This window comes from Bubalus bubalis, chromosome 3 (genome assembly GCF_019923935.1).
Source record: "Bubalus bubalis isolate 160015118507 breed Murrah chromosome 3, NDDB_SH_1, whole genome shotgun sequence".
Lineage (NCBI taxonomy): Eukaryota > Metazoa > Chordata > Mammalia > Artiodactyla > Bovidae > Bubalus > Bubalus bubalis.
In genome coordinates this window covers 815,923-841,129 of record NC_059159.1, presented here as the reverse complement: position 1 = coordinate 841,129, position 25,207 = coordinate 815,923, and the positions used below count along the sequence as shown (strand labels likewise).

Sequence of the window (25,207 nt, the reverse complement as noted above, 5' to 3'; positions counted from 1 at the left end):
CCTGCCCACCTGCCCCCTGAGTGCTGCTCTTTCCGCCTTTCTTCATGCCTCCTTCGGCCTTAAGTTCCTGGCACCTTTCCCTCTACCCTCAAAGCACGCTGGCACCCCGGCCTCTGAAAATGAAAACTGCTGTTCGCGACGGTGGTTCACGCCTGAAGTCTGCCAGAGAGCTTTTTCACGCATGTGGCCTTCAGTATTCTACTTTCTGGGTAACTCATTCTGGTATTCGATCACATACTGCCTGAAACTGTATTTAACCGTTTCATGTGCGGATCTCATCTCATCAACAAGAAAGCCAGCTTGTCGAGCACAGGGACCGTTCACGCTTCTCTTTCCTGTTCCCCAAGTCCTTCCCAGTGCTCACCCAGGACTAAATGTCTAGCATTGGTAAGAGTCACTGTTTAGAATTAAATTAGTTCAGATGTTTCCAAACACAAAATGATTCTGCCACATCAACATACATTCATAAAACAAATGCTTTTTTACCCCAAGATTCCAACTATTAAGGCGAGTTCCCATGTCGCTGTCATCCAAAGAAAGAGTAGATTTTTTCAAATGAATATCCTGAAACACAAAAAAGAAAAAGAAAAACAGAATGAAAACAAAAGACAGAATGGAGGAAAGAAGGAAGGAGGGAAGAAATAAGAGAGGAAAGAAGGTAGGAAGGGCAGAGGGGAGGGAGGGAGAAAACAGGCCAAATACGGGTCGTTCAGAGTAGTGAGCGTCCGCGTGCGTTTTGGTTAATGCTGTACCACTCTTAAGGAAAGGACTCCAAGGAGAGGATGCTACAGCTGAGCTAGTTCTCAGTTCCAAGGGATGACTGTTTATTGCAGCTGCCCAAGGCTATGAGACTCCTTCACAATATACTCACATTAACTAGATTTCAAAAAAATGCAAAAGAATATTTTAAAAAATAATCCAGACTCTTTAAGTTCTTTTACAAAAAGTTTTAATTGTGGCGTACCACAGTAGTTTTAAAGGCGGGAAGGGGAACACTTGAAAAGATGAATTACTTACTCTCATTAAAATGAGCAGGGAAGTTTGGGTTGATGTCCAAGAAGCTCTCTGTTCTTAAATTATTTCTCATTATACACCGAACATAAAGAGAAATAAGCCTTGGATTCACATAATGAAAATGTAATCATGGTAATTCTTAACTTTCTTTAAAAATTAAAAGTCCATGCTCTTTTCCCTGCTGTATAATTTTTTATATTCCATATTTATCAAATCAGATTAAAATCATAATTAACTGAGGAAAGCCAAAGATCTGTGTCCAGAAATGGACAATGATCTGAAAGCCCAAAAACTTAGGAAGGTAACTCGGTATAAAATAATAATGTATATTTTAGAGTACAGCTAAAAAATTTATTTTAAATTCAGTTTGTTGGTATAGCACTTTCATACTTTTAGAAAACCTGGTGCCTATGTATCAAGTCACTCCAGTCGTGTCTAGCTCTTCACAACCCTATGGACTGTAGCCTGCCAAGCTCCTCTATCCATGGGGTTCTTCAGGCAAGAATACTGGAGTGGGTTACCATTTCCTTCTCCAGAGGAGCTTCCCAGTCCAGGGATCCAACCAGTGTCTCTTACATCTCGTGCACTGGCAGGTGGCTTCTTTACCACTAGCTCTACCTGGGAAGCTCCTAGAAAACCTCACTGCTGCTGCTGCTGCTGCTGAGTCACTTCAGTCGTGTCCGACTCTGTGCAACCCCATAGACGGCAGCCCACCAGGCTCCTCTATCCCTGGGATTCTCCAGGCAAGAACACTGGAGTGGGGTGCCATTTCCTTCTCTGGAAAACCTCATTACTAACAAATAAATCTATCTATGGTCATTTATATTATCTGAAGTAATGAAAAATACACTAAAATGTTCTTCATATTTTACTAATTTAAAATCTAGAAATTAACTAGAAACTAACTAAAAATTTTCAAATTTCTATTGAACAAAATGTTGGGTTTACTATTTATACTGTATTAAAATTCATTTTTGCCTCTACAGTTGGTCCCTTGCTTTTTGAATGTTTGTGTGTGTGAATGAGAATATCTTTTAGAATGTACCTCCCTTGTTTACTTTGAGTAAATATGATGATTAATAATAAACTCACAAATATTTAAAATGTGTTCCTCTTTATATCGAGAGGCTTATTAAAGTTCCAAACTGGAATTCCCCATCACTGAGAAAACGGAAGGAATTACGTGCAGAGCAAACATGCTAAAAAAGTCACGCATCGCGCATGGCTTGCTTGTAACCAAAAGGCTGTAACCCGAGACAAGCCAGGACCGTGCAAGGATGGAGGCAAGCAGGTAACAGCCTTCTCTTCACGAAGCTCCCTAGCTCCATGTTCAAACAGTATCGATGCAGAGTCTAACGTGCAAGAGAGGTATTCATATTTCAGGAGGTGAATGGTCCACCTTCACCAGGAAGGAAGTGTCCCCGACTTCACTACAAACCAGTCCCGTTTCTTAAGTTTATGGCCACTGTGTGTCTAGTCATTTTTATATATACACAGAGAAAAGGGGGATAACCAAAAACTGAAGTTTTTCAAAGTTATTTTTCAGTGCCCAGGAACAATGACAGACTGATAAACATGATGCTTCAGAATGTTAGGGAAAGCAGAAGGAACACGGCAATATACCCAACACGTCCCTCTCTCTGAACTCAGGACACCCACCAAAACCATCAGACTGTTTACTGTCTGTCAGGAATCACAGGAATTTAACAACAAGAAACTAAAAATGTACGGAAGTATTTTAAAACAAGAAGAAAACAAACAGAAAAGCAGGAGTGAAATCTGATCTTACACAATCCTGTGGGGTAAGGATCTGTCCATCTTCTCTGTGGGTTGGACTCGTAGACTGTGATCTGGGTTGGAACTTCGCAATGCACTGTTCCCTATTAAGAGACCAAAACAGCCACAGTCAGAACTGGGGAGTTCAGAGGACACGAGGGCATTAAACCCTAGGACTACCATGTTTTTTTTTCTTTTGGAAATGAGATGGTTGTTTATATTAACAGTGATATTTCAATAGCAAATGAAAAAGAAATACAGATAATAACCACTTGTATCTCACATTTTACTTCAATTAGGTCAAACAACAAATAAAATGTCACCTAAATGTCACATGCTTTCTTACAAACAAATGCTATTTTCAAGTGGGAGTATAATAAACCACAGGTATTTCCCCTTTTTCTAAGAGTAGGAAGAGAAGACTTAAAGTGCACCCTCTCAGAGGAGATCACACTTTAAAAGGCTGGCAAGTTTCGTTGGATTCATGTTTCACATTAAGATGAAGTCTTAAAACACACAAAATAACAAACTTTCATGCAGCTGAAAGTCTGAAAATTCAAAACCATGTCAGAAACTACAGATAAATCAAAGTCCTAAATTTTAAAATATGCCATGTTAATTCAGGTAAAATATGATAAGCACAGCATAAATAGGAAAATGGTTTAAGAATCCAGATGAATTTGAACAAAAAAGATTTTCCTCCAATATAAAATATACCAAATATACAAAATGCCATTCTCCGTATTCTACTTTAGCCTGAAGCCTCCCATATATTTTTATTCCAGCTACTGCAGTGAAGGCTCCATGATGACAAATATCTGTTCTCTGAATGGCTCCTTCAGGAGACACAACATGAAAATGAACCATTATTGAATGAATTAAGTCACTGACTTTCAACTTCCAGCCATATCAGGATTCCCTCACAAGCTGTGGGTCATACTAAGTGTTTCCAAAAGACAGAGCTGTAGTTCAGAAAGACAAGGCTAAAATGAATGTGGGTTTTGGTAGTTAACGCTGACAGAACAACATTCCTTAGACTAGTTACGAGGTAATTTAGAATGTCTGAAAAAAAGCTGTTTTAAAGTGCGCTGTGGATTTTTTATACCCTTAATCATAGTCCAGATATCCAAACACTTAAGAATAAATGAGAAAAAGAAATACGGTGACATTTTGAGGATAATCTCATCAGTCAGTGTGCCTGAGCTGATAAGAAGCTCTTCAAACTTAGTATGTGGGAGAGACACCTGCTACATCACACCAGGTGTTGGCTGCCCTTGAAGAACAGATTAAACAATCATAAAAAGAGCTCTGCTAAAACATTGAAAAAAATGCTTAAATATTAAAAGTAATTCTTCTCACAGAAAATATTAATGAAAAAGAGGACTGAAACATTCATCTATTTATTACACAGGGTGCATACATAAACCAGCACGTCCTCTCCAGTCGCGGGCAGCCGTGCTGAACCGACCCAACTCTCTCCCTCTCAGTGAACTTGCCAGGGCAGCGACGGGGCCCTTGCCCTGCCCTGCCCTGCCCCTTCCTGTCACCCTGTAGGTGCTGAGCGTGAAGTCAGCGGGAGCAGAGGAGCCCAGGCGGTCCCCACCCTGCCTCCTCTCCGTAAAGGTGCCGCGTGCGCTGCTCCACGGAGCCCCGCCTCCCAGTCCCACCGGTGCTCCAGGCGCTCCCGCGCCGCCCACAGCCACGCCGCCCCGAACATGCCCGGACTCTGAGCCGGAAGCTAGGCAGGCCGGGCCCACAGCTCTTGCGCAGACTTTTCTTCCTCTGCCCACCTCACACAGGCTCTGATCCCTGAGCTCTGTGTCCAGCCTTATCTACTTCTCTGTCATGTGCTTCCCTGCTCAATTCGGTGTGCACCATTAGTTTCCAATCACAAGGGGAAACTCATCACCAATCTTCATCTCCAATCCAACCTGTTCTGCTGGCCTCCAACCCCGCTACACACACACTTAGCCCTCCTTCCAAGACTGAGCGCACTCCGTTCCCCAGTGCAGGCCAAGGGAAGCAGAGAGACCGCCCGCGTCAGCTCCCTGCGGAGGACGCTGAGCCAAACACGACGGACGCCAGTGTCACTGCGGAAACACGCACGGGACACCAAGCGCGGGGGCTCCATTCCTTGCTACTGATAATGACGCCGGACGGGAACACAACTGACTGCTACCCTGAGCTGCAGCGGTCACAGTGATGGGGCCAAGGTCACGGTGATAGGGCCAAGGTCACGGTGAACAGGGGACAGAGGGCAGGAGGCAGAGCTTCACCCCCCGTTATCCTGCATGAAGAGCAGCAGGTGCCCTCTGCCCCAGAGAGGAGCCGGTCCAGGTGCTCGCAGAGACCGCCCACAGCTGGCAGGGGGCGCGGTGGCAGAGGCGCCAGGGTTCCCGCGGTGGTGCCGGAAGAGGGAATGCTAACACTAACACGGAAAGCGAGATTTCCGCGTACTAATGAGGGTCCCCGCCAGGAGAGCGCCACCTTACTCCTCTGAAGGGGTAAGACTGCGGGAAATACAAGCTTTTCCCTGTCGCTGCTTCCCAAGGCTAAGGTTGTGTTAGTCACTCAGTCATGTCCAATTCTTTGCGACCCCATGGACTGTAGCCCGCCAGACTCTTCTGTCCATGGGAGTTCCCAGGCAAGAATACTGGAGTGGGTAGCCATTTCCCTCTCCAGGGGATCTTCCCGACCCAGGGATTGAACCCGGATCTCCTGTATTGCAGGCGGATTCTTTACCATCTGAGCCACCAGGAAGAGGTAAAATATGTCAACGGAAATCCAGAAACATCCTCCCAGCACCTTGGTTGATTCCAGACACTACAGAATAACAGACGTGTCACTATAGATAAAGAGATAAGTAATGAGATGTAAGATTTAAAAGTCTAAAAAAGGTCTAATTGAATGTCCTTCTGCTAAAGAAACATAATATGCATAGAAAGTTTCTAAAAAGTCTTATAAATTTGTTTTCAATGTGATTCAAGTACACATTTCAGATAGAAAAGGAAATAAACAATCTGTGATCATAAAAATGTGCTTAAAAATGAAAAACATGATTACCAAATTTTAAAAAACCACAATGTAAAAGAATGACACATTAAATATAACATAAAAATCAAACCAGCAACTTAGAAAACTAGTTCAAGAAATATTCTGAGAACACACAAAAAATAAAGGAATGAATATAATAAGTGAAAATGTAAGAGATAAAGAAAATAAATTCAAAATATCTTACATCAGAATAATATGAATTCCAGAAGGCTTAAATATAAACAGAAACTAGGAAAATAGTAATTAAAGAAACAGCAATGACAAGGCCAGTTAAAACTGCATTTTAACTGGAGAAGAGCCTAAAGGAATAACCTAGGACATCTCTTTTAGCTCAGACAAAAAAGCAAAAAAAAAACCCGTAATGCCATGCTATCGCCAAAAAAGACCACAAGTAAATGTTGGTGAGGATGTGGAAAAAAGGAAAACCTAATACCCTGTTGATGGGTATGTAAGTTGGTAGAGCCACTATTGAAAACTGTAAGGAAGTTTCTCAAACTAAAAATAGAACTACCACATGATCCAGCAATTTCACTTCTGGGTATATATGCAAAGAAGATGAAAAACACTAATTCAAAAAGATACATGCATCCCAATGTTCATCAGCTCAGTTCAGTTCACTCACTCAGTTCTGTTCAGTCACTAAGTCGTGTCCAACTCTTTGCAACCCCATGAATTGCAGCACGCCAGGCCTCCCTGTCCATCACCAACTCCAGGAGTTCACTCAGACTCACGTCCATTGAGTTGGTGATGCCATCCAGCCATCTCTTCCTCTGTTGTCCTTTTCCTCCTGCCCCCAATCCCTCCCAGCATCAGAGTCTTTTCCAATGAGTCAACTCTTCGCATGAGGTGACCAAAGTACTGGAGTTTCAGCTTTAGCATCATTCTTTCCAAAGAACACCCAGGGCTGAGCTCCTTTACAATGGACTGGTTGGATCTCCTTGCAGTCCAAGGGACTCTCAAGAGTCTTCTCCAACACCACAGTTCAAAAGCATCAATTCTTTGGTGCTCAGCTTTCTTCACAGTCCAACTCTCGCATCTATACATGACCACTGGAAAACCATAGCCTTGACTAGATGGACCTTTGTTGGCAAAGTAATGTCTCTGCTTCTCAATATGCTATCTAGGTTGGTCATAACTTTTCTTCCAAGGAGTAAGCATCTTTTAATTTCATGGCTGCAGTCATCATCTGCAGTGATTTTGGAGCCCCAAAAAATAAAATCTGTTTCCACTGTTTCCCCATCTACTTCCCATGAAGTGATGGGACCGGATGCCATGATCTTTGTTTTATGAATGTTGAGCTTTAAGCCAACTTTTTCACTCTCCTCTTTCACTTTCATCAAGAGGCTTTTTAGTTCCTCTTCACTTTCTGCCATAAGGGTGGTGTCATCAGCATACCTGAGGTTACTGATATTTCTCCTGGCAATCTTGATTCCAGCTTGTGCTTCTTCCAGCCCAGCGTTTCTCATGATGTACTCTGCATAGAAGTTAAATAAGCAGGGTGACAATATACAGCCTTGACGTACTCCTTTTCCTATTTGGAACCAGTCTGTTGTTCCATGTCCAGTTCTAACTGTTGCTTCCTGACCTGCATATAGGTTTCTCAAGAGGCAGGTCAGGTGGTCTGGTATTCCCCATCTCTTTCAGAATTTTCCACAGTTTATTGTGATCCACACAGTCCAAGGCTTTGGCATAGTCCGTAAAGCAGAAATAGATGTTTTTCTGGAACTCTTTTGCTTTTTCCATGATCCAGTGGATGTTGGAAATTTGACCTCTGGTTCCTCTGCCTTTTCTAAAACCAGCTTGAACATCAGGAAGTTCACGGTTCATGTATTGCTTGGAGAATTTTGAGCATTACTTTACTAGTGTGTGAGATGAATGCAATTGCGCGGTAGTTTGAGCATTCTTTGGCATTGCCTTTCTTTGGGATTGGAATGAAAACTGACCTTTTCCAGTGCTGTGGCCACTGCTGAGTTTTCCAAATTTACTGGCATATTGAGTGAAGCACTTTCACAGCATCATCTTTCAGGATTCGAAATAGCTCAACTGGAATTCCATCACCTCCACTAGCTTTGTTCGTAGTGATGCTTTCTAAGGCCCACTTGACTTCATATTCCAGGATGTCTGGCTCTAGGTTAGTGATCATGCCATCGTGATTATCTTGATCATGAAGATCTTTTTTGTACAGTTCTTCTGTGTATTCTTGCCACCTATTCTTAATATCTTCTACTTCTGTTAGGTCCATACTATTTCTGTCCTTTATCGAGCTCATCTTTGCATGAAATGGTCCCTTGGTATCTCTAATTTTCTTGAAGAGATCTCTAGTCTTTCCCATTCTGTTGTTTTCCTCTATTTCTTTGCATTGATCGCTGAGGAAGGCTTTCTTATCTCATCTTGCTATTCTTTGGAACTCTGCATTCAGATGCTTATATCTTTCCTTTTCTCCTTTGCTGTTTGCTTCTCTTCTTTTCACAGCTATTTGTAAGGCCTCCCCAGACAGCCATTTTGCTTTTTTGCATTTCTTTTTTTGCATTCCTGTACAATGTCATGAACCTCAGTCCATAGTTCATCAGGCACTCTATCTATCAGATCTAGGCCCTTAAATCTATTTCTCACTTCCACTGTATAATCATAAGGGATTTGATTCAGGTCATACCTGAATGGTCTAGTGATTTTCCCTAGTTTCTTCAATTTAAGTCTGAATTTGGCAATAAGGAGCTCATGATCTGAGCCACAGTCAGCTCCCGGTCTTGTTTTTGCTAACTGTATAGAGCTTCTCTATCTTTGGCTGCAAAGAATATAATCAACCTGATTTTGGTGTTGACCATCTGGTGATGTCCATGTGTAGAGTCTTCTCTTGTGTTGTTGGAAGAGGGTGTTTGCTATGATCAGTGCGTTTTCTTGGCAAAACTCTATTAGTCTTTGCCCTGCTTCATTCTGTATTCCAAGGCCAAATTTGCCTGTTTCTCCAGGTGTTTCTTGACTTCCTACTTTTGCATTCCAGTCCCCTATAATGAAAAGGACATCTTTTTTGGGTGTTAGTTCACTCACTCAGTCATGTCCAACTCTGCGACCCCTTAGACTGTAGCACACCAGGCCTCCCTGTCCATCACCAACTCCCAGAGTTTATTCATACTCATGTCCATTGAGTCAATGATGCCATCCAACCATCTCTTCCTGTGTCATCCCCTTTTCCTCCCGCCTTCAAACTTTCCCAGCATCAGGGTCTTTTCAAATGTTCATAGCCCCTGGCAAATACCATTCGACTTTGCCTCTCTGCATTTACACTTCATTCATGTAAGTGGAATCAGACAGGGCTCCTCACTGTAACTGTCTCTTCTGCCCTAGCATAATAAGTTCCAAGTTCACCCATGTTGTAACATGTGTCAGAACTCCCTTCTTTTTTAAGGCTCAGTATTACATACTACCAGAGAAGGCAATGGCAGCCCACTCCAGTACTCTTGCCTGGAAAATCCCATGGATGGAGGAGTCTGATAGGCTGCCGTCTATGGTGTCGCAGAGTCGGACACGACTGAAGCGACTTAGCAGCAGCAGCAGTACATACCACATTTGTTTGTGCACTCATCCACTGGTGGACTCCTGGGTGCTTCCATCTTTTGACTGCTGCAAATCATGGTGCTATGCACACGTGTGCAGGCCCCTGTTCTCAGGTATTCGGGATATATGCCCAGAAGTGGGGGTTCTGGCTGATATGGTTATTTTAACTTTCTTGATGAACTGCCAGTGATGTTCAACTACAGTTAAACTATTTTACATTCCCACCCACAGTGCACAAGGGCTCCAGTGTCTCCACATCCTTGCCAAACATGTAGTTGTTTGCTCATTTGTTTTGCAGTAGACATCCTAATAGATGTAAGGTTTTGATTTGCATTTCCAGAATGATTAGCGATCATTTCTTTGCAGAAATGTCTGTTCAAGTCCTCTGCTCATTTTTTAATCAGGTTGTTTTTATTGTTGTTGAGTTGTAAGACTTCTTACATATTTGGGATACCAGTCGCCTTTCAGACAGGTCATTTGTAAATACTTTCTCCCATTATTCCATGGGCTGCCCTTTCACTCTGCTGACTGTCCGTTGATGCACAAAAGTTTTAAGTTTGAGGTAGTCCAACTTACGTAGGGCCTTGGGGCTGCTGGCTGCGCCTTTGGTGCATGTCCAGTAAATCCATGCCAGCTCCACCGTCACGAAGCTTCCTTCGTATTTTCCTCTAACAGTTTTGCAGCCTTAGATTTTACCTTTAGGTATTTGATCCATTTTGCATTAGATTTTGTACATGAAAAGGAAGAGTCCAAGTTCGTTCTATTGCATGTGGATGCCCAGTTTCGCCGCATCGTTTGTTGAAAAGACTGTCCTTTTCCTACCGAACAGTCTTGGCATCCTTGTCAGCGTCGTGTGCCCATGTGCGCACAGGCATGTTTCTGGGCTCTCCATCCCAATCTGTCCACACGGCTGTCTTTGCGCCTGTGCCGCACTGTTTCCTCTTTTAATTTTATCCGATCATTTATTTGTCCATTCATTCATATATTCCTTCAGCAAATAACTGAGTGAGCAACTGTGTTCCACGGTATAGTGACAGGTCTTAGGAATCCAACTGCGAACAGGGTAGAATCCACCCATCAAGGAGCTTTGTGAAGAGGAACCACAGACTGATATCAGAAAACACTACACCCCTTTATAGTTTGGATAAGATCATTCTCAGTCTTTGTATCATCTTCATAAAACATGGAATCATAAGAAGAAAAACACTTTATTGATTGCTACACAATACCTAAGAATGGTGGCTTCTACATCAATATTGCTGGCAAACTCTGGTGCCTCCTTTACCAAGTTCGGGCAGAGCGTATCAAGTGTCGAGGGGATGCTCGAGCTTACACTAGTGTCTGTCCTTTGTGGGCCTCCCTGGTGGCTCAGTGGTAAAGAATCTGCTGCCTGCAATGCAGGAGATACAGGTTCGAGCCCTGGGTCGGGAAGATTCACTGGAGAAGGAAGTGGCAACCCACTCCAGTACTCATGCCTGGAGAATCCCATCAACAGAGGAGCCTGGCAGGTGGCACACAATGCAGTCACAAAGAGTCAGACACGACTCAGCGACTAAAGCAACAACTGTCCTTGGTACAGAGGTCGGCACGGGCACATCTCCTCTTTGCTCCAACAAGTACCTAATACCAAGTACACCTGCAATTTCCAAAGGCAGTGTGTGCATGCACATACACTTTTGGCGCTCACTCTCCAAGTGATTATAGCATTTCAATGTAGCCAGGCAACAAACTTTTAATTAAAAAAACCGCTAGTAATTTTTATTTAAAATGCAAAAAAATAAAAAAGTTCTTTCATTACAAAAGACAAAGCTGGCCACAGATCTAGCCTCCCACGTTTCCCAGCACAAACACTGGACGTGAACTTTGCCACTGTGTCCAGGTTGTGCTGTCCTCCATGCGTCTCAGACCAGCATCGGCACTGACTATCCTGCACAGCGGCCTGCACGCCTGGGCTGGGGACTCCATCCTCGCTAGATTCCAAATCATACTGACGGGAAAGGAGCCTAAGAGCACGGCTGTAGCACTTCTGATGGCTTTTCTCAACTCTAGCAATTCATACAGCCACTTCCATCCTCTTTTTCTCTTCCACATCTCTTCAGTCTGTATCGGGAGATGCAAGCTACTAACAGAGCAGGTAAGATTAAAACCGCATATGGTGCAGAAAGCTCACTTTACCCTTCGGAGGATAGCACCACTCTGTTTTGATGACTGTGACCATGTGGTAAGTCTTGAAATTAGAAAATGCTAAATCCCAGCTTCTTCTTTTCCAAAACTGTTTTTGCTATTCAGTGTCACTTGAGATTCCATATGAATTTTACGAAGAATTTTCTTTTTTCTGGGAAAAAAAAGCCACTGGAATTTTGATAGGGATTGAGTTACATCACTTTGGGTCATACTGTGCATCTTAACAATATTAATTCCTCCAACCCATGAACACAGGATGTCTTTCCGTTTACTGTGGTGTCTTTGTAAATTTCTCACAACGGTATCTTGTAGTTTTTTTTAGTGTACAAGTCTTTCCCCTCCTTGGTTAAGTTTATTCCTAATTATTTTATCCTTTTTGATACTATATCAAATGAAACTTTTTTTTAAATTTCCTTTTCTGATTGTTCACTGTTAATGTATAAAAATGCAACTGATTTTTCTGTGTTGGTTTTATTAGTTTTCCATTGAGTTTTCTGTATCTAAGACCACACCATCTGTGAACAGAGATTCATTTCTTCTTTTCAATTTTGATGACTTTTCTTTCTTTTTCTTGCCTAATTGCTCTGGCTAGTACTTCCAGTACTATGTCAAATGGCAGTGATAAGAGTGGACGTCTCTGTCTTATTAGTGCTCTTAAAGGCAAAGCTTTGCTTTCACCATTAAGTATGCTATTATCTGTGGGCTTTTCATATATTGCCTTTATTATTTTGAGGTAGTTTCCTTCCATTTCTAGTTTGTATTTTTATCATGAAAGGCTGTTAAATTTTGTCACATCTTTTTCTGCATCAATTTCTGAGATGATCGTGTGGCTATTTTCCATCATTCTATATTATAATGACTGTTCCATTTGTCAAATTTTCCTTGCATTCTAGGACTACATCCCACTCTGTCATGGTGTATAATTCTTTTAATGTGCTGTTGAATTGTTCCCTAGTATTTTTCTGAGGAACTTCTTCATCAATGCTCACCAGGAATACTGGCCTGTAGTTTTCTTTTCTCCTAGTGTCTTTGTCTGGCGTTGGCACCACGGTAATGCTAGCCTCACACCATAAGCCTAGAAGTACCCCCTTCTCTTCTCTTCACTTTTGGAAGCGTTAAGGAGAACGGGTGCTGAGTCTTCCTTAAACGTTTGATAGAATTAACCAGAGGATTAGATGGTGAGATAGCATCACCGACTTGAGCAAACTCCGGCGAACAGTGAAGGACAGGGGAGCCTGGCATCCTGTAGCCCATGAGGTCGCAAAGACTCAGACACGACTTAGCACAACAGAACTCACCAGTGAAGCTGTCTGGTCCTGGGCTTTTCCCTGGTGGGAGGTTTCGAAGACAGCTTCAGTCTCCTTGATTCCATGCACTACAGTCCATGGGGTTGGAAAAGATCGGACACAACTCAGCAAATTTCACTTTCAGTCTCCTTACTAATTGTGGGTCTGTTCAGATTTTCTTCTTTGTGATTCGGTCTGGGTAGCTTGTGTGTTCTTAGAAATGTATCCACTTCATCTAAGTAATCCAATTTGTTGGTTCACAACTGCTTCTTGTACTCACTTATAATCCTTTTTATTTCTGTAAAATTGGTGCTAATGTCCCTTATTTCATGTCAGATGAGTCTTTTTTTCTAGACAATTCAGCTAAAAGTTTGTCACTTTTGTTAATTAAAAAAAAAAAATCTTGATTTCCTTGATTTTCTCTAATGCTTTTTCCAATATCTATTTTGTTTATTTCTACTCTAATTTTTATAATTTCCTTTCTTCTGCTAGCTTCAGTTTGTTCTTTTTCTAGTTACTTAAGATATAAATGTAGATTGCTGATGTGCCATCTTCCTTCTTTTTTCACATAAGTTTGACAACTATAAATTCCCCACACAGCACTGCTTTTACCACATCCCCTAAGTTTTGGTATGTTGTGTTTTCATTTGTCTCAAAATGTTTTCTAATTTTCCAATTGATATCTCCTTTGCTTGATTAAGAGTTTGTTATTTAATTCCCACTATTTATGAATTTTCCAGTTTTACTACAGATAGTGATTTCTAGTTTCCCTACATACACAGGATTCACAGGAGGCCTACAAAGGTTCTGAGAAAATTATACTAGCAAAATCACTGCTCTTGGACCAAAAAGGACAGAGTAAAAATGAAAAGGGGAAACTGGACCCTCCAAATTCTTCTGTAAGGAAGCACACAAGAGAGCTGCTGAAATGCAGACACATACTGTTTTTCATGAAAAACAAAGGATAACTCAGAAGGTGGAATCAAAAGCCTCCTCCTACTTGGAGGAGCCAAGAGACACAGAATATCATATCCAGGTTTTGAGCTCTAATTAAGGAACTTTCCACATTTGCCCAACTGGGCTTCAGAATTGCTATGGACTCCTTTGTACCTCCTTTTTAGAAACGTCTATAGTGATTATTGTATGTTGGGTGTGTGGGAAGCAGGTAACTATTGGAATAGACATTTCTCCAAAGAAGACATACAAATGGGCAGTAAGCACATGAAAAAATGCTCAGCATCATTAGTCATTAGGGAAATGTCAATCAAACCCATAATGAGATAGATACCACTATGTGCTCATTAAAATGACAAAAATCTAAAACAGTGACAATATCAACAGTTTAGGATGTGAAGAAGCTGGAATGCTCTTGGGGATGTAAAATGGCACTGCCATTTTAGGAAAGGGTTTGATTCCCTAAAAAAGTTAAAAATAAACTTTTCACACAACTCACTGCTAGATATCTACACAAAAGAAATGAAAAACAAATGTCCAAGCAAAAATATGTATATGAAAGTCCATAGTAGCATTTTTCAGAATAGTTAAAAGCTAACAATCCAAATATCTATTAACTAGTGAATGGATAAAGAAATGTGATACACTCATCAACGAAACACCATTCAGGAATAAAAAGGAATGAATTACTGATACAGTCTTCCCAAACTGATCTGCAGAATCAATGCATTCTCAATCAAAATCTCAACAGGGGCATGTGTATGGGCATTATAGAAACTGGCAAGATAATTCTAAAACTCATATGGGAATACAAAGGACCAAAAAGAACCAAGGAAGTCTCAAAGAAGAGGAAAGCTGGAGTACATGCACTCCTCTGTGAAAAATCAAGACTCATTTTCAAGCTGCAGTAACTACGGGGTGAAGTATCAGTACACAGAGAGACGAAGAGACCAAGGGAGGGGACAGGGGTCCAGAAACCCAAACCAGCAAGACTTCCTGGTGTGCAATAATGGTGTCAACCACAGCAGTCGGGAAAGAATAGCTTTTCTAACTGTTAATGGATCAAATGGCCATCAACTATCCACTCACTTTATATGTAAAACCCAGCTCCGTAAGTAGCACAATCCCAAGGCTTAAATAAGGAAGCTTCTAGAAGGTAACAAGGCAAACATTCCCATGATCTTGGAACAGGCAAGGCAAAAAATCTTAAACAGGACACAAAAAAACACAAACAATATCCCAGATGACTGACTAAAAATAATTTACACTATAATTGAATATTGTTCCACAGAACAAATCAATGAAAGTGGGAGAAGATATCTGCCGTATGTGTATCCAAGAATTTGTTGATGAATACATAAAGAGTTGTGATAAATCTATGGAGAAAAGACTGACGAACCATTTTTATTACAATGTGGACAGAGACAAATTGAACTTCACAAAAGAAGATACCCAAATGGCTATCAAGCATAGAAAATATCAATATTATATCAAGCACAGAAAAGCCCAATATCACCAGTAATGAGGGAAGATGCAAATTAAAACCCACACCCACTATACTAGAATTCAGGCTAAAGCTGGAGAAGCCAACAAACCAATAACTGGTGAGGATGTGAGACAGACTTTTAAACCCTCCTGGTGGCAGAGTAAACCGCTACAGGCATCGTGTGAAACTCTCTGGCAGTATCTGCCGCGCTCACACCTCCACGTAAATACAGTGTGCTTACGGGCACCAGAAGACGCGGCAAAGAATGCTCACAGGGTCATCCGTAACCGCCAAAACCTGGAAAAACTCCCAAACACCCAGCAACAGGCAGAATGGATATAGAAATGTGACGCATTCACACAGTATTAAAGTAAAATAACCCACTGCTAAATGCAGCAACGTGGACCAATCTCACATCACAATGTCGAACAAAAGAAGCCAGAAAAAAAGTGAGAACACTTATGACCTAAAAATTAATCTGTGGTCATATACTGCAGAACAGCGATCAGCTCTGGGGGGATGATACATGACTGGGAAAGAGAGCATGCTTTCTGAAGCGCTGGCAATGGTCTCTGTCTTGACCTGGAAGAGGACACACAGATGCAGTCACGCCGTAAAGCTGCATCAAGCGTCACACTGCGGATCTGTGAGTCCTGGTGTCATGTTATACACCGACTTTAAAAGTTTCCTACAAAACAAAGAATGAACTACAGCTGTATTTATTAACATGAGTGAATCTGAAAAATACGAGAGAAGGAAGCGAGCTTCAAAATAATATATACAGTAGGGTCTCACTTAAATGCTGTTTAAAAAAGAAGCAAAGAAATAATTAACACAAAATACAGGACACTGGTCTTTCAGGAGATGGGAAGCAGAGGCACCAAGGCAAAGGGCGGCAGAAGGTTTCCGGGATGCGGCAAAGTGCTGCTTCCCGGCCGGGTCTAACATACAGGGATGTTTATTTTATAATGGTCTTTAAATGCATTTTCATATAGTTTTTACATACATGCTATGTTTCACAGTTGTAAAACACTTTAAGACTAATACAACTCCTGTATTATAAATCAGAAAACTAAAGGGAGAACTAACTTTAGGTTTCATGTCTTTGCATTCATCTAAGTAGCAATTAATACTGTTATACACCACCTGCAGAAGTCTTCTTACCGTATTGCTAACATCAATGAAACATACAAATAACTAGCAACAACTAATACTACAGTAAAGTAGGAAATAACACTGAAAATAAGAAAATGAAAATTATTTACAAGGATCCACAACATATTTATTTTAATATTTCAAAGGGAACTTTATTAGGAATTAAAAAAAACCTAAATTTTAAAAAGTGAGAAGCCTGACAAAACTAAAAACTGACCAGAGATTCATAAACATTTTAAGACTTCGTATTTTTCCCATTTACTACTCTAGAATAACACATTTGACTTTTAACTTAAAAATAGAAACCATCTTTAGAAGTCAACACATTTAAATCCATGTTTATTAATATATCTCTGGTTTAATCGTATGAACATTCCAGAAAGTATTTGAATTCCCTTTAAATTGTTACACAATAGACGTATAAGCTTACTGTCATCCTTTTCTGCTTAAAAGAACATCAAAAGTAAACTGTTCAATATTATGATCTCACAAAAAGAAATTCGTGAAATAAAAAGATACTTATTACAAAGCCCCACTCATTAAAAATGTTTAAAAAAGAAGTGACTAAATTTGTCAAAAACCCGACTCAATGAAAAAAAATTTAAAAAGCCTAAAAGAAATGCCAGGTAATTATCTTCAAAGCCATTCCATCTCAGCTACAAACTGTTGCCGCTTGGCTTTGTCTTGGTAAATACCTAAGAAGGATATTTAATTAGCACATCACTGTTGAAAGTTAGCAAACAGTTAAGTGGTCCCATGAGTGTGTGAAACGCACTGCTGGATTGAGGGTCCTAAGAAAGAGCTTCTGTTCCTCCTTGGTGAGGCAGTCTTAGTCCCACAGGTCAAGGTTAAACGTCCACCTGACAAAGGCCCATTCTAGCAAAAAGACCAAAGCAATCAGATTTGTTCCATACTAAATGTTCTCTCCAAACAAAAGGATGAAAAAGGCTGATCCTTCTTTCAGTAAATTAAGGGAATTGATCAATCTTTCTTTCTTCCAAACAGACCAGTTGGGGAAGCTCCTCTGAAACCTTAGGCTGATCAACTGAGACCAACCACTGACCACAAGTGATCCTCACCAACGAGGCGAGACACCTGCCCAGAACAGTCTCCCCTGGGCGGAGGCGGCTAAGAGGTACCAACCCCCAACCCCACCTCCCTGTCCGCCTCACCACCCCCAAGAGAGCAGCTCCCCATCCGCCAGGAAGACTAGGTCTCAACCTCCAAGCCCCACACGCTGAGTTAATTAAAGCCGAACATTCCATTCCTGGGGGATACACTGGCCACCCTTCGTGTGCTTGCCAGCCACGTGTGGACGGTGGCTGCTACGCCTGCCGAAGCAGCCGCAGACGCGCCACCCCGCAGGACGCACCACTGCACCGCGGCAGGACACCCGTGATGCACACAGATACGAACACGCGGGAGGCACCGCTCAACAGATCTCTGCCTCATCAACAGGGCGATTCTTAACTAAAAGGAACGCACTGCTGTGAATAATGCTGAAGGATGCTGTACCATGTGTAACCCTAACCACCCCAGCCAGTGGACACAAACAAGCCCAAGGAAGGCAAGGTAATGATCAGCTCCCCCATAAATTCATCCAGCAACTCAGAAGCAGGGGCCATTTTCAGGTCAGTGTCATTTACATATAAAAATGGTGCTGAACAAATTAAGAAGAGTCTGTCTATTATGTTGTTTGAGTATACAGACTAAAAAGTAACTCAGTATTTTTAAAGCGAACATGTTTTTCACATGGATCGACATATTCATACGGAAGCACAAGCACATTTTCGTTACTTGATCGCCATCTGCTGGCAACGTGTTTAAACTGCAGCCGCAAGCGAAGGGCTGGCTGTCCTGGGAGACACTTCGAAAGGGCACAGAGCCTCGGCTTTTCGCCACAATCATTCCTGGAAAACCACATGTTAAAGAGGATCATTGTAAAGCAAATCATATTTTCCATATGGGCAGGACTATAATTAGATTCTTCATTCCAGACTAAAACCTGGCATGAAATAACCCATGGAAAGATCTCATTACATCAAGATGCAGAAATTAGAGTCCTCTATCCTCATTTGAGGAGGGCATGGCAACCCACTCCAGTATCCTTGCCTGAAGAACCCCCATGGACAGTGAAGCCTGGTGGGCTACAGTCCATGGAGTCACAAAGAGCTGGACATGACTGAAGTGACTTAGCATGCATTCTCATTTAAAACAGAATAATTATTCCCCAAGTCCTTTCTTAAAGGTGTGAACATATATGCTATTTAAAGGACACGGCATGAATTAAAAGATACAACTTTTATTTATACCAAGTCAACCTAAATCTAATATGGTAAAAGTAATACATGTGGGCAGTCATCAGTCATATCCAGCTCTTTGCTACCCCATGGACCATACACACCCCCTCCCGCCAGGCTCCTCTGTCCACGGGACTCTCCAGGCAAGAATACTGGAGTGGGTTGTCATCTCCTCCTCCAGGGGATCTTCCCGACCTAAGAATCGAGCCCACATCTCTTACGTCTCCTGCACTGGCAGAAGGGTTCTTCACCACCAGCGCCACCTAGGAAGTAATAATTCTGCTTGCACGCTCCTAGAATTTTTAAGCATTCTGGATCGTGATTCTTTATAAAGTGGCATCTAAAGAAATCTGAGCTACTAATGCCTTCAACAACAAAGTCCTCTAAAATGACCAGAACTGTCTTTCTTCCATGCGAAGCAGTGTTTAAAGGCTGGGGTTTATTCGACATTACTCTTTGCTCTCTCCTAACTCATAACTTTTAACCAAAGTTTCAAGTTAAAAATAATGTGGCATTAAATCATTCTTTTTCATCTTTCTTCACCCCAGGACCTAACTACACTTTGGTGATAAGCTACCAGACCACATCATACTTGGTTGAAAACTCATAAAAATAATTATCAGCCATTACAAATAAGCTTCAAAACATCTTCCACAGAACTGTAGGATAAGAATACAACCTACTGTCTTTGTGTCTGTCTTTGGAATAATGCACACCAAGAAATACACGGAGATGACAAGAACTGAAGCCTGGTCCTACATAGGCAGCTTCTAACACCTGGTGTGGGGAAATGTTTAAAACAGGGCCAGCCACACTGTGTTCCCTCTGTTCTGGAAAAGGGGACTTGCTGAGTTGTCCAAATAAAGATTGCTTCAAAGCTTCTTTTATTTTCACTTTATTTATTTCTAATTTCTTTGGCTGTGCTGCGTGGCTTACGGGATTTTCATTCTCGAACCAGGGATTGAACCCAGGCCCTGGCATGACGAGTCCTAACCACTGGACCACTAAGGAACACTCAAAAGCCTCTTCTAAAATACTACTCCCTCTCTTTATTCCGAGAATGTGCAGGATTCACACTTATAATCAGAACCCTTCTGCACAGCCGTTAATTTCCTTTTCTCAGGAACACAAAACGACTTTTAAATTGAAAATAATTAATGACCAATGGATTTAAGACAACATTGTGGGAAGATTAGATCATGAGAGCAGCAGAAGAGGAGCCAAGCTAACAAGCAAGCCCACGTGAAGGAGCCCCGCATGCCCGACGGTGGGGAGCGACGGGCCCCACGTCAGAGGCGCCGGGCGGGCGCCCCCAGCCTCGCTGCTCTGGGGTCGGCACTGCCGCCTCCCTCTCACAAAGGGTGACACTGGGCTCAGAGAAAGGAAGGAACCTGCCTGAGGACATGCGCTTGCCAAGTGTCAGAAGTGATATCTGAACCGAGGCAAACTGCCTCGTTTCACTCAACCCAGAAATGACCACGAGCAAAGGCACAGTCGCCCGAGATTGCTAACGAAGTGCAAGGCAGGGAAAAGGATCAAAGTGAAGTGTCCGTATTTGCTGCAAAAAGTACTCGTGCCTCCATGGTCTACCGGAAGGAACACAGGGTTTGGAATCATAAGATCTAGATTCCAATTCTGCATCCGTCACTGGGGAGTCTATTGATCTTACTGAAGCGGTAACCTCCTCAATAAATACAAAGGACAACGGTGTCAACCTCACGGAATTCTAGAGGACAAAGTCAGGTAACGTACGAAAGAGTTCTAGGATAGTATTGCGTACAGTAGGTGCTCCATAAATGTACAACTCGCCTCACTTGCTTCCTGTTTTAACAAATTAGAAATATAAGTGCAACCCACAAACACTATCTATTGGGAAAACTTCATCCTTCTATTTAAATCTGTGTATTTGCTATGCTGGTTAGATTCATCAATGTGCATCACTAATCTAAATAGTGTGTATGGCTGAGTATTTTAATGAGAGAGTATTTTGGAAAGCAACTTGACACTCCCTATCAAAAAATAAGTGTGGTTATTAAAAATAACAGACACGTATAAAAAAAGTTTTTAACTTTTCACACCAGATTACCCCACTCCCTAAACGTAAAACAGCTTCACACACGGCACCCAGAAATATTCCACACACATGTGCACAGACACATCCATATGTCCTTTAAGAGGTAGGCACACACAGATGGAAGCTTACCACACTGTTACGTGCTTTTTTGAACTTCACATACCTGAGACGTCACTCCATGCTGACCCAGGTATTTTTCTGTACCGCTGCACAAGATGTCGAACCTACTAATCCCACCAACAGTTCATTATATGTTTCACTGTTCCTGGCCACAGAATCAATAACAGCCCAAACACACACAGGTTCATCATGATACATGTACCAGGATGTCAATAGAACATACTTTATAATACCAAAGCATCACCAGCAACGGAGACAGATTAGTTACAGTAAATCTACACTACGGATTATCATCTGTGTTCAAAAAGATGACACAGGTCGCGTGACACAGGATTAAAACACAGTTAAGTGACAAAAGAACTTACACGTAGCACAAGCAGACTGACGATCTTCAGTTACACATCTGTGGGCACGCGTGTGCATGGGGTGGTTCACACCAAGTACTGACGCCCGCCACTCTCACGGGGAAGTGGAGTGAGAACACGTTTTACTCCTCACAGTCCTACACTGAGATTTTTACAAGAATGTACCGCGTATGACTGCACAACCTTCTAAAATGAGGGTCAAAGAGTATTAGTCGTCGACTGCTGCATGACAGACTAGCACCAACAGAACGCTCTGAACACCGCCCAGGCTCCTCCCGGTGTCCGTGGGTGAGCAGTGCGGCGCGGCCGCGCCGGAGCCTCTGCGCAGGGCCGCGCGAGGCTGCGCTCGGGCTCTGCCCAGGGCCGGGCCCCGCCTGGACGGAGGAACCCACCTCGCCTGCGGCCACGGCTGTCAGTAGCTCCACCTGCTTCTGGCCACAGACTCAGGGCAACACGCTCCTCAGCAGCAAGGGAGACAGCAGGCCCCTAGGGCAGGTCTGCACGCAGGGCAGTCTCCAACACCGCCAGGCACTCACTCAGCCCGTCCCCTCGGCCATATTCTACTGGTGAGACGCCACTCACAGGTCCGGCCCACACTCAAGGGGAAGGGACAGTACAAGGCTGTCACCACCCAGAGCAGGATGGTGGGGCCGCCTGAAGATCCATGCGCCACAAAGACAATGAGGGCCTTAACCGCCACGCAGTGCTAAGCGCCTGAAAGATGACCAGGAAGTAATTTACATGGCTGTAACTCACAGCTGTCCAGCTAAATGAAATGGCCCAGCCTGTACAGGGGAGAGATCCAAGTCTCCAGTCCACTAGTGGCATTGTGTAAAATCGTGCTCCAAACTCAAATATAACCCAGATATTTCACTGTCAATAAAAGAATCAGATGTTTGATATAAAAATATAATAAAAGATCTCTAATAATATGGCAATGCAATTTGGAAAGTGGTTTTTCTAAAATAAACTAAGGGTAACAACATAATCTTAAACCAAGAACTATGAAAAAGGAAAGCAAAGGATCAAGCCAGGACAGGACTAGTCACACGTTGAAACTGAAGTGAAATGCTCAGGTTACTAGCGTGCAGTGCGTATTTGAGGAGAAAAGCATGAGAATCAGCCTGATGGCACCCAACCTCACTACACGTCTAACGCGCCTTGGACGCGGCCACGCGACACGCAGTGCAGGAGAATAAAGGCGCGGAGAGGCCCCACCTCTACTGAACAGGAGTCCTGGCAGAGAGGCTTCAGAAGGCCCCTGCGCCTTTAATGATATGGAAAGGCCAGGACACAAACAGCATAATCTAAAGTGCCATGAGAAACACGCCACATACAAAAAGGCCGAAGAAAGCAGGAGTTTATAAAGTGATCAAAAAAGAAACACTAAGGGGGAAAATCTTTTAAGATTAAAGAGGTTTTTCAAAGGACAAGTTGAAGTGGTTGTAAAATTTATGAGGCAGCATTAAACTTCAGTTCTAAGTAACAATAAATTATTCACTATAAAAACATACATGTGTCACATATTATAAGCCTCATAAACTTTTTAAAACAATTTCATGCAGAACTGATGAGATGTATTAGGTCAACATGAACAGATTCTAACTTTTTCATTAGCACAGTATGACCACTCAGAGCAAAGGATCAACTCTAGAAAAGAAATATGAAGACAGACCATCAGTAGATTCTACCACTGCTTATGAGCTGATCAAACACATTATGTATTTGGCCTTAAATTAAGTGTACAGCCTTTAGGTAAAGTAAAAGTTAGTTTTATTTTTAAGTGCCTTTATGTATGTAAAATTACAAATATCTATTAAGTAATATACATGCAAATTAAAAATTGTAAACAGATTGAGTTAAAAGCATGTAAGGAAAGATACCGTTATTTGGCCTTGCTGCTGCTGCTGCTGCTGCTAAGTCACTTCAGTTGTGTCCGACTCTGTGCGACCCCATAGACGGCAGCCCACCAGGCTCCCCCGTCCCTGGGATTCTCCAGGCAAGAACACTGGAGTGGGTCGCCATTTCCTTCTCCAATGCATGGAAGTGAAAAGTGAAAACGAAGTCGCTCAGTCGTGTCCAACTCTTCGCGACCCTATGGACTGCAGCCTACCGGGCTCCTCCACCCATGGGATTTTCCAGGCAAGAGTACTGGAATGGGGTGCCATTGCCTTCTCTGTATTTGGCCTTAGCCTTAGTGAAATTCTAACGCTTGACTAGAAAGACAATTGTCTTTTCCAGTTCCTTCATTTTCTTTAACAACTTCATCAGAAATAAGATAAGAAGGCTAGGAAACAAACAGGCATCTCTAGCCTATATCCATACATCTCTTAACTTCTAAAATTTATCCCTCCTTCAAGTTTTTCTAAATAATTTTTAAAATATATCCTCATGGGCTATTCTCTCTGCCCCAACATATCTGTCTGAAAGAGGCTTTGCACAGGTGAAATTCAACGTGTGGCCTAACTACCCACTCCCAGGCTCCTGCGTGCACTCACCAAAGGCTAAGACTCGGGCACGTGCCCTCAGTGCCTGCCCAGGGCACTGGGAACTTGCAAACAGAAACACAGTCCCTGCACTGTGAAGCTGCGGATCCAGCCCGAGGACAGGGGAGCGCCTCTGCACTTGTGAGCGCAGCAGAGACGCACAGAGCACGCGTGCGCTAACAAGGCCCCCACACAGACCTGGGCTGTCAGTGAGGCTCCTCTGAAGGGCTGAGTACGAATGGAGGATTGTCTGCTGTTTCCATTAATTACTTATTGTATAACCAATAACTAAAGCCTCACACTCAAGTAATTTTCATTGAAATGTTATTTTATTATAAGTGAGCAACAAAGAGAAATGTTACTTGTTAAAACTGTAGAGATTTTACTATGGTTTCATCGCCCAGAAAAGTTACTGAGTAATATTTGAAGAATATTATCACCATATTTCCTCCAACTTGATCCTCTATTCTGAGAGAGAAAAGTCCCATTCACCTGGATTCCCGGGAAGCCCCAAGTGCACCTCCTGTCCTGAACCCTAGGCTTCCCAGGAAAGCATCTGCCAAGGGCTCATCTGCTCCTTCCTTTTACGCTTCTGACATGTGTCCTAGTTATATCGCCTCTTGCTGCTCTGCCTCTCCATATTAACTTATTTCCCCTTTCTAATTAAAAAAACTTCACAGGGACTGGATCTCTTGGTTTACGTTTATCTGTTCTTTTCCACCATAATATGTGAAGTCTGAAAAACATAACCAGACTACATCAACTATGAAGATGTTTCAAATTACTAGTGAGAGTTCTGTACCCTTTAAGGAATAAAGCAAAAAAAAATTAATAGTAGAAAAGAAAGATTACATTGTTAACCTAATCAAATTCCAAAAATTAAGATTACTAAGGGAATGAATGGTGAGGAGTGAAGTATGAAGCACGACACACGTCAGCTGACGCCGTCCAGTACGCCAGCATCTCAGGGAACAGTGCCAAACGCCAAACTCAAAATGTGATTCAAGTCCAATTTAAATCTATTCCTCCTGAAGGCCAAAAGTTATACTACAACAATAATTGTTTTATCGTGTACTTAAAATTCAGAAATTCACTTTTATTTGTACTAAAAATCGCATTAAGCTTATATCTAGTAAGAAAGCACAGTTTAATGGGGTTTATGTTTGCATTCATTATTCTATTAAATCAAAACAAATATTGTTTGGTGAGGGAAGAGGAAAGAAATTCAAGCATAAGCTTCAAGATGGATATGGAAGATGTTGTATTTTGTTGAAGTCACTGAAATATTCTCAGTTCATGCTTGTCCCAGAGGAAAACAGAGAACTATGTTACTTACGGACTTTCAGTCACCATTTCCCAAGCAATGGGAAGAGATATAAATATTTAATAGATATTCAA

At 42.2% G+C, this 25,207-nt stretch overlaps 1 protein-coding gene across 12 annotated transcripts in view; it reads right to left on the bottom strand.

Moving 5' to 3' along the window:
• CEP112 (centrosomal protein 112) overlaps positions 1–25,207 on the bottom strand; it is a 326,687-nt gene that overhangs the window by 287,162 nt on the left and 14,318 nt on the right. For 11 of the 12 annotated variants that reach the window (XM_025279329.3, XM_025279335.3, XM_025279324.3 and 8 more), the window contains 2 exons: positions 2,804–2,894; positions 487–564 (listed from right to left, as the gene is read on the bottom strand). In XM_025279329.3, the coding sequence (XP_025135114.3) occupies positions 487–564; positions 2,804–2,894 (169 nt within the window). The remainder of the gene's footprint in view (positions 1–486; positions 565–2,803; positions 2,895–25,207) is intronic. The other variant, XM_025279328.3, reaches the window with a different exon arrangement.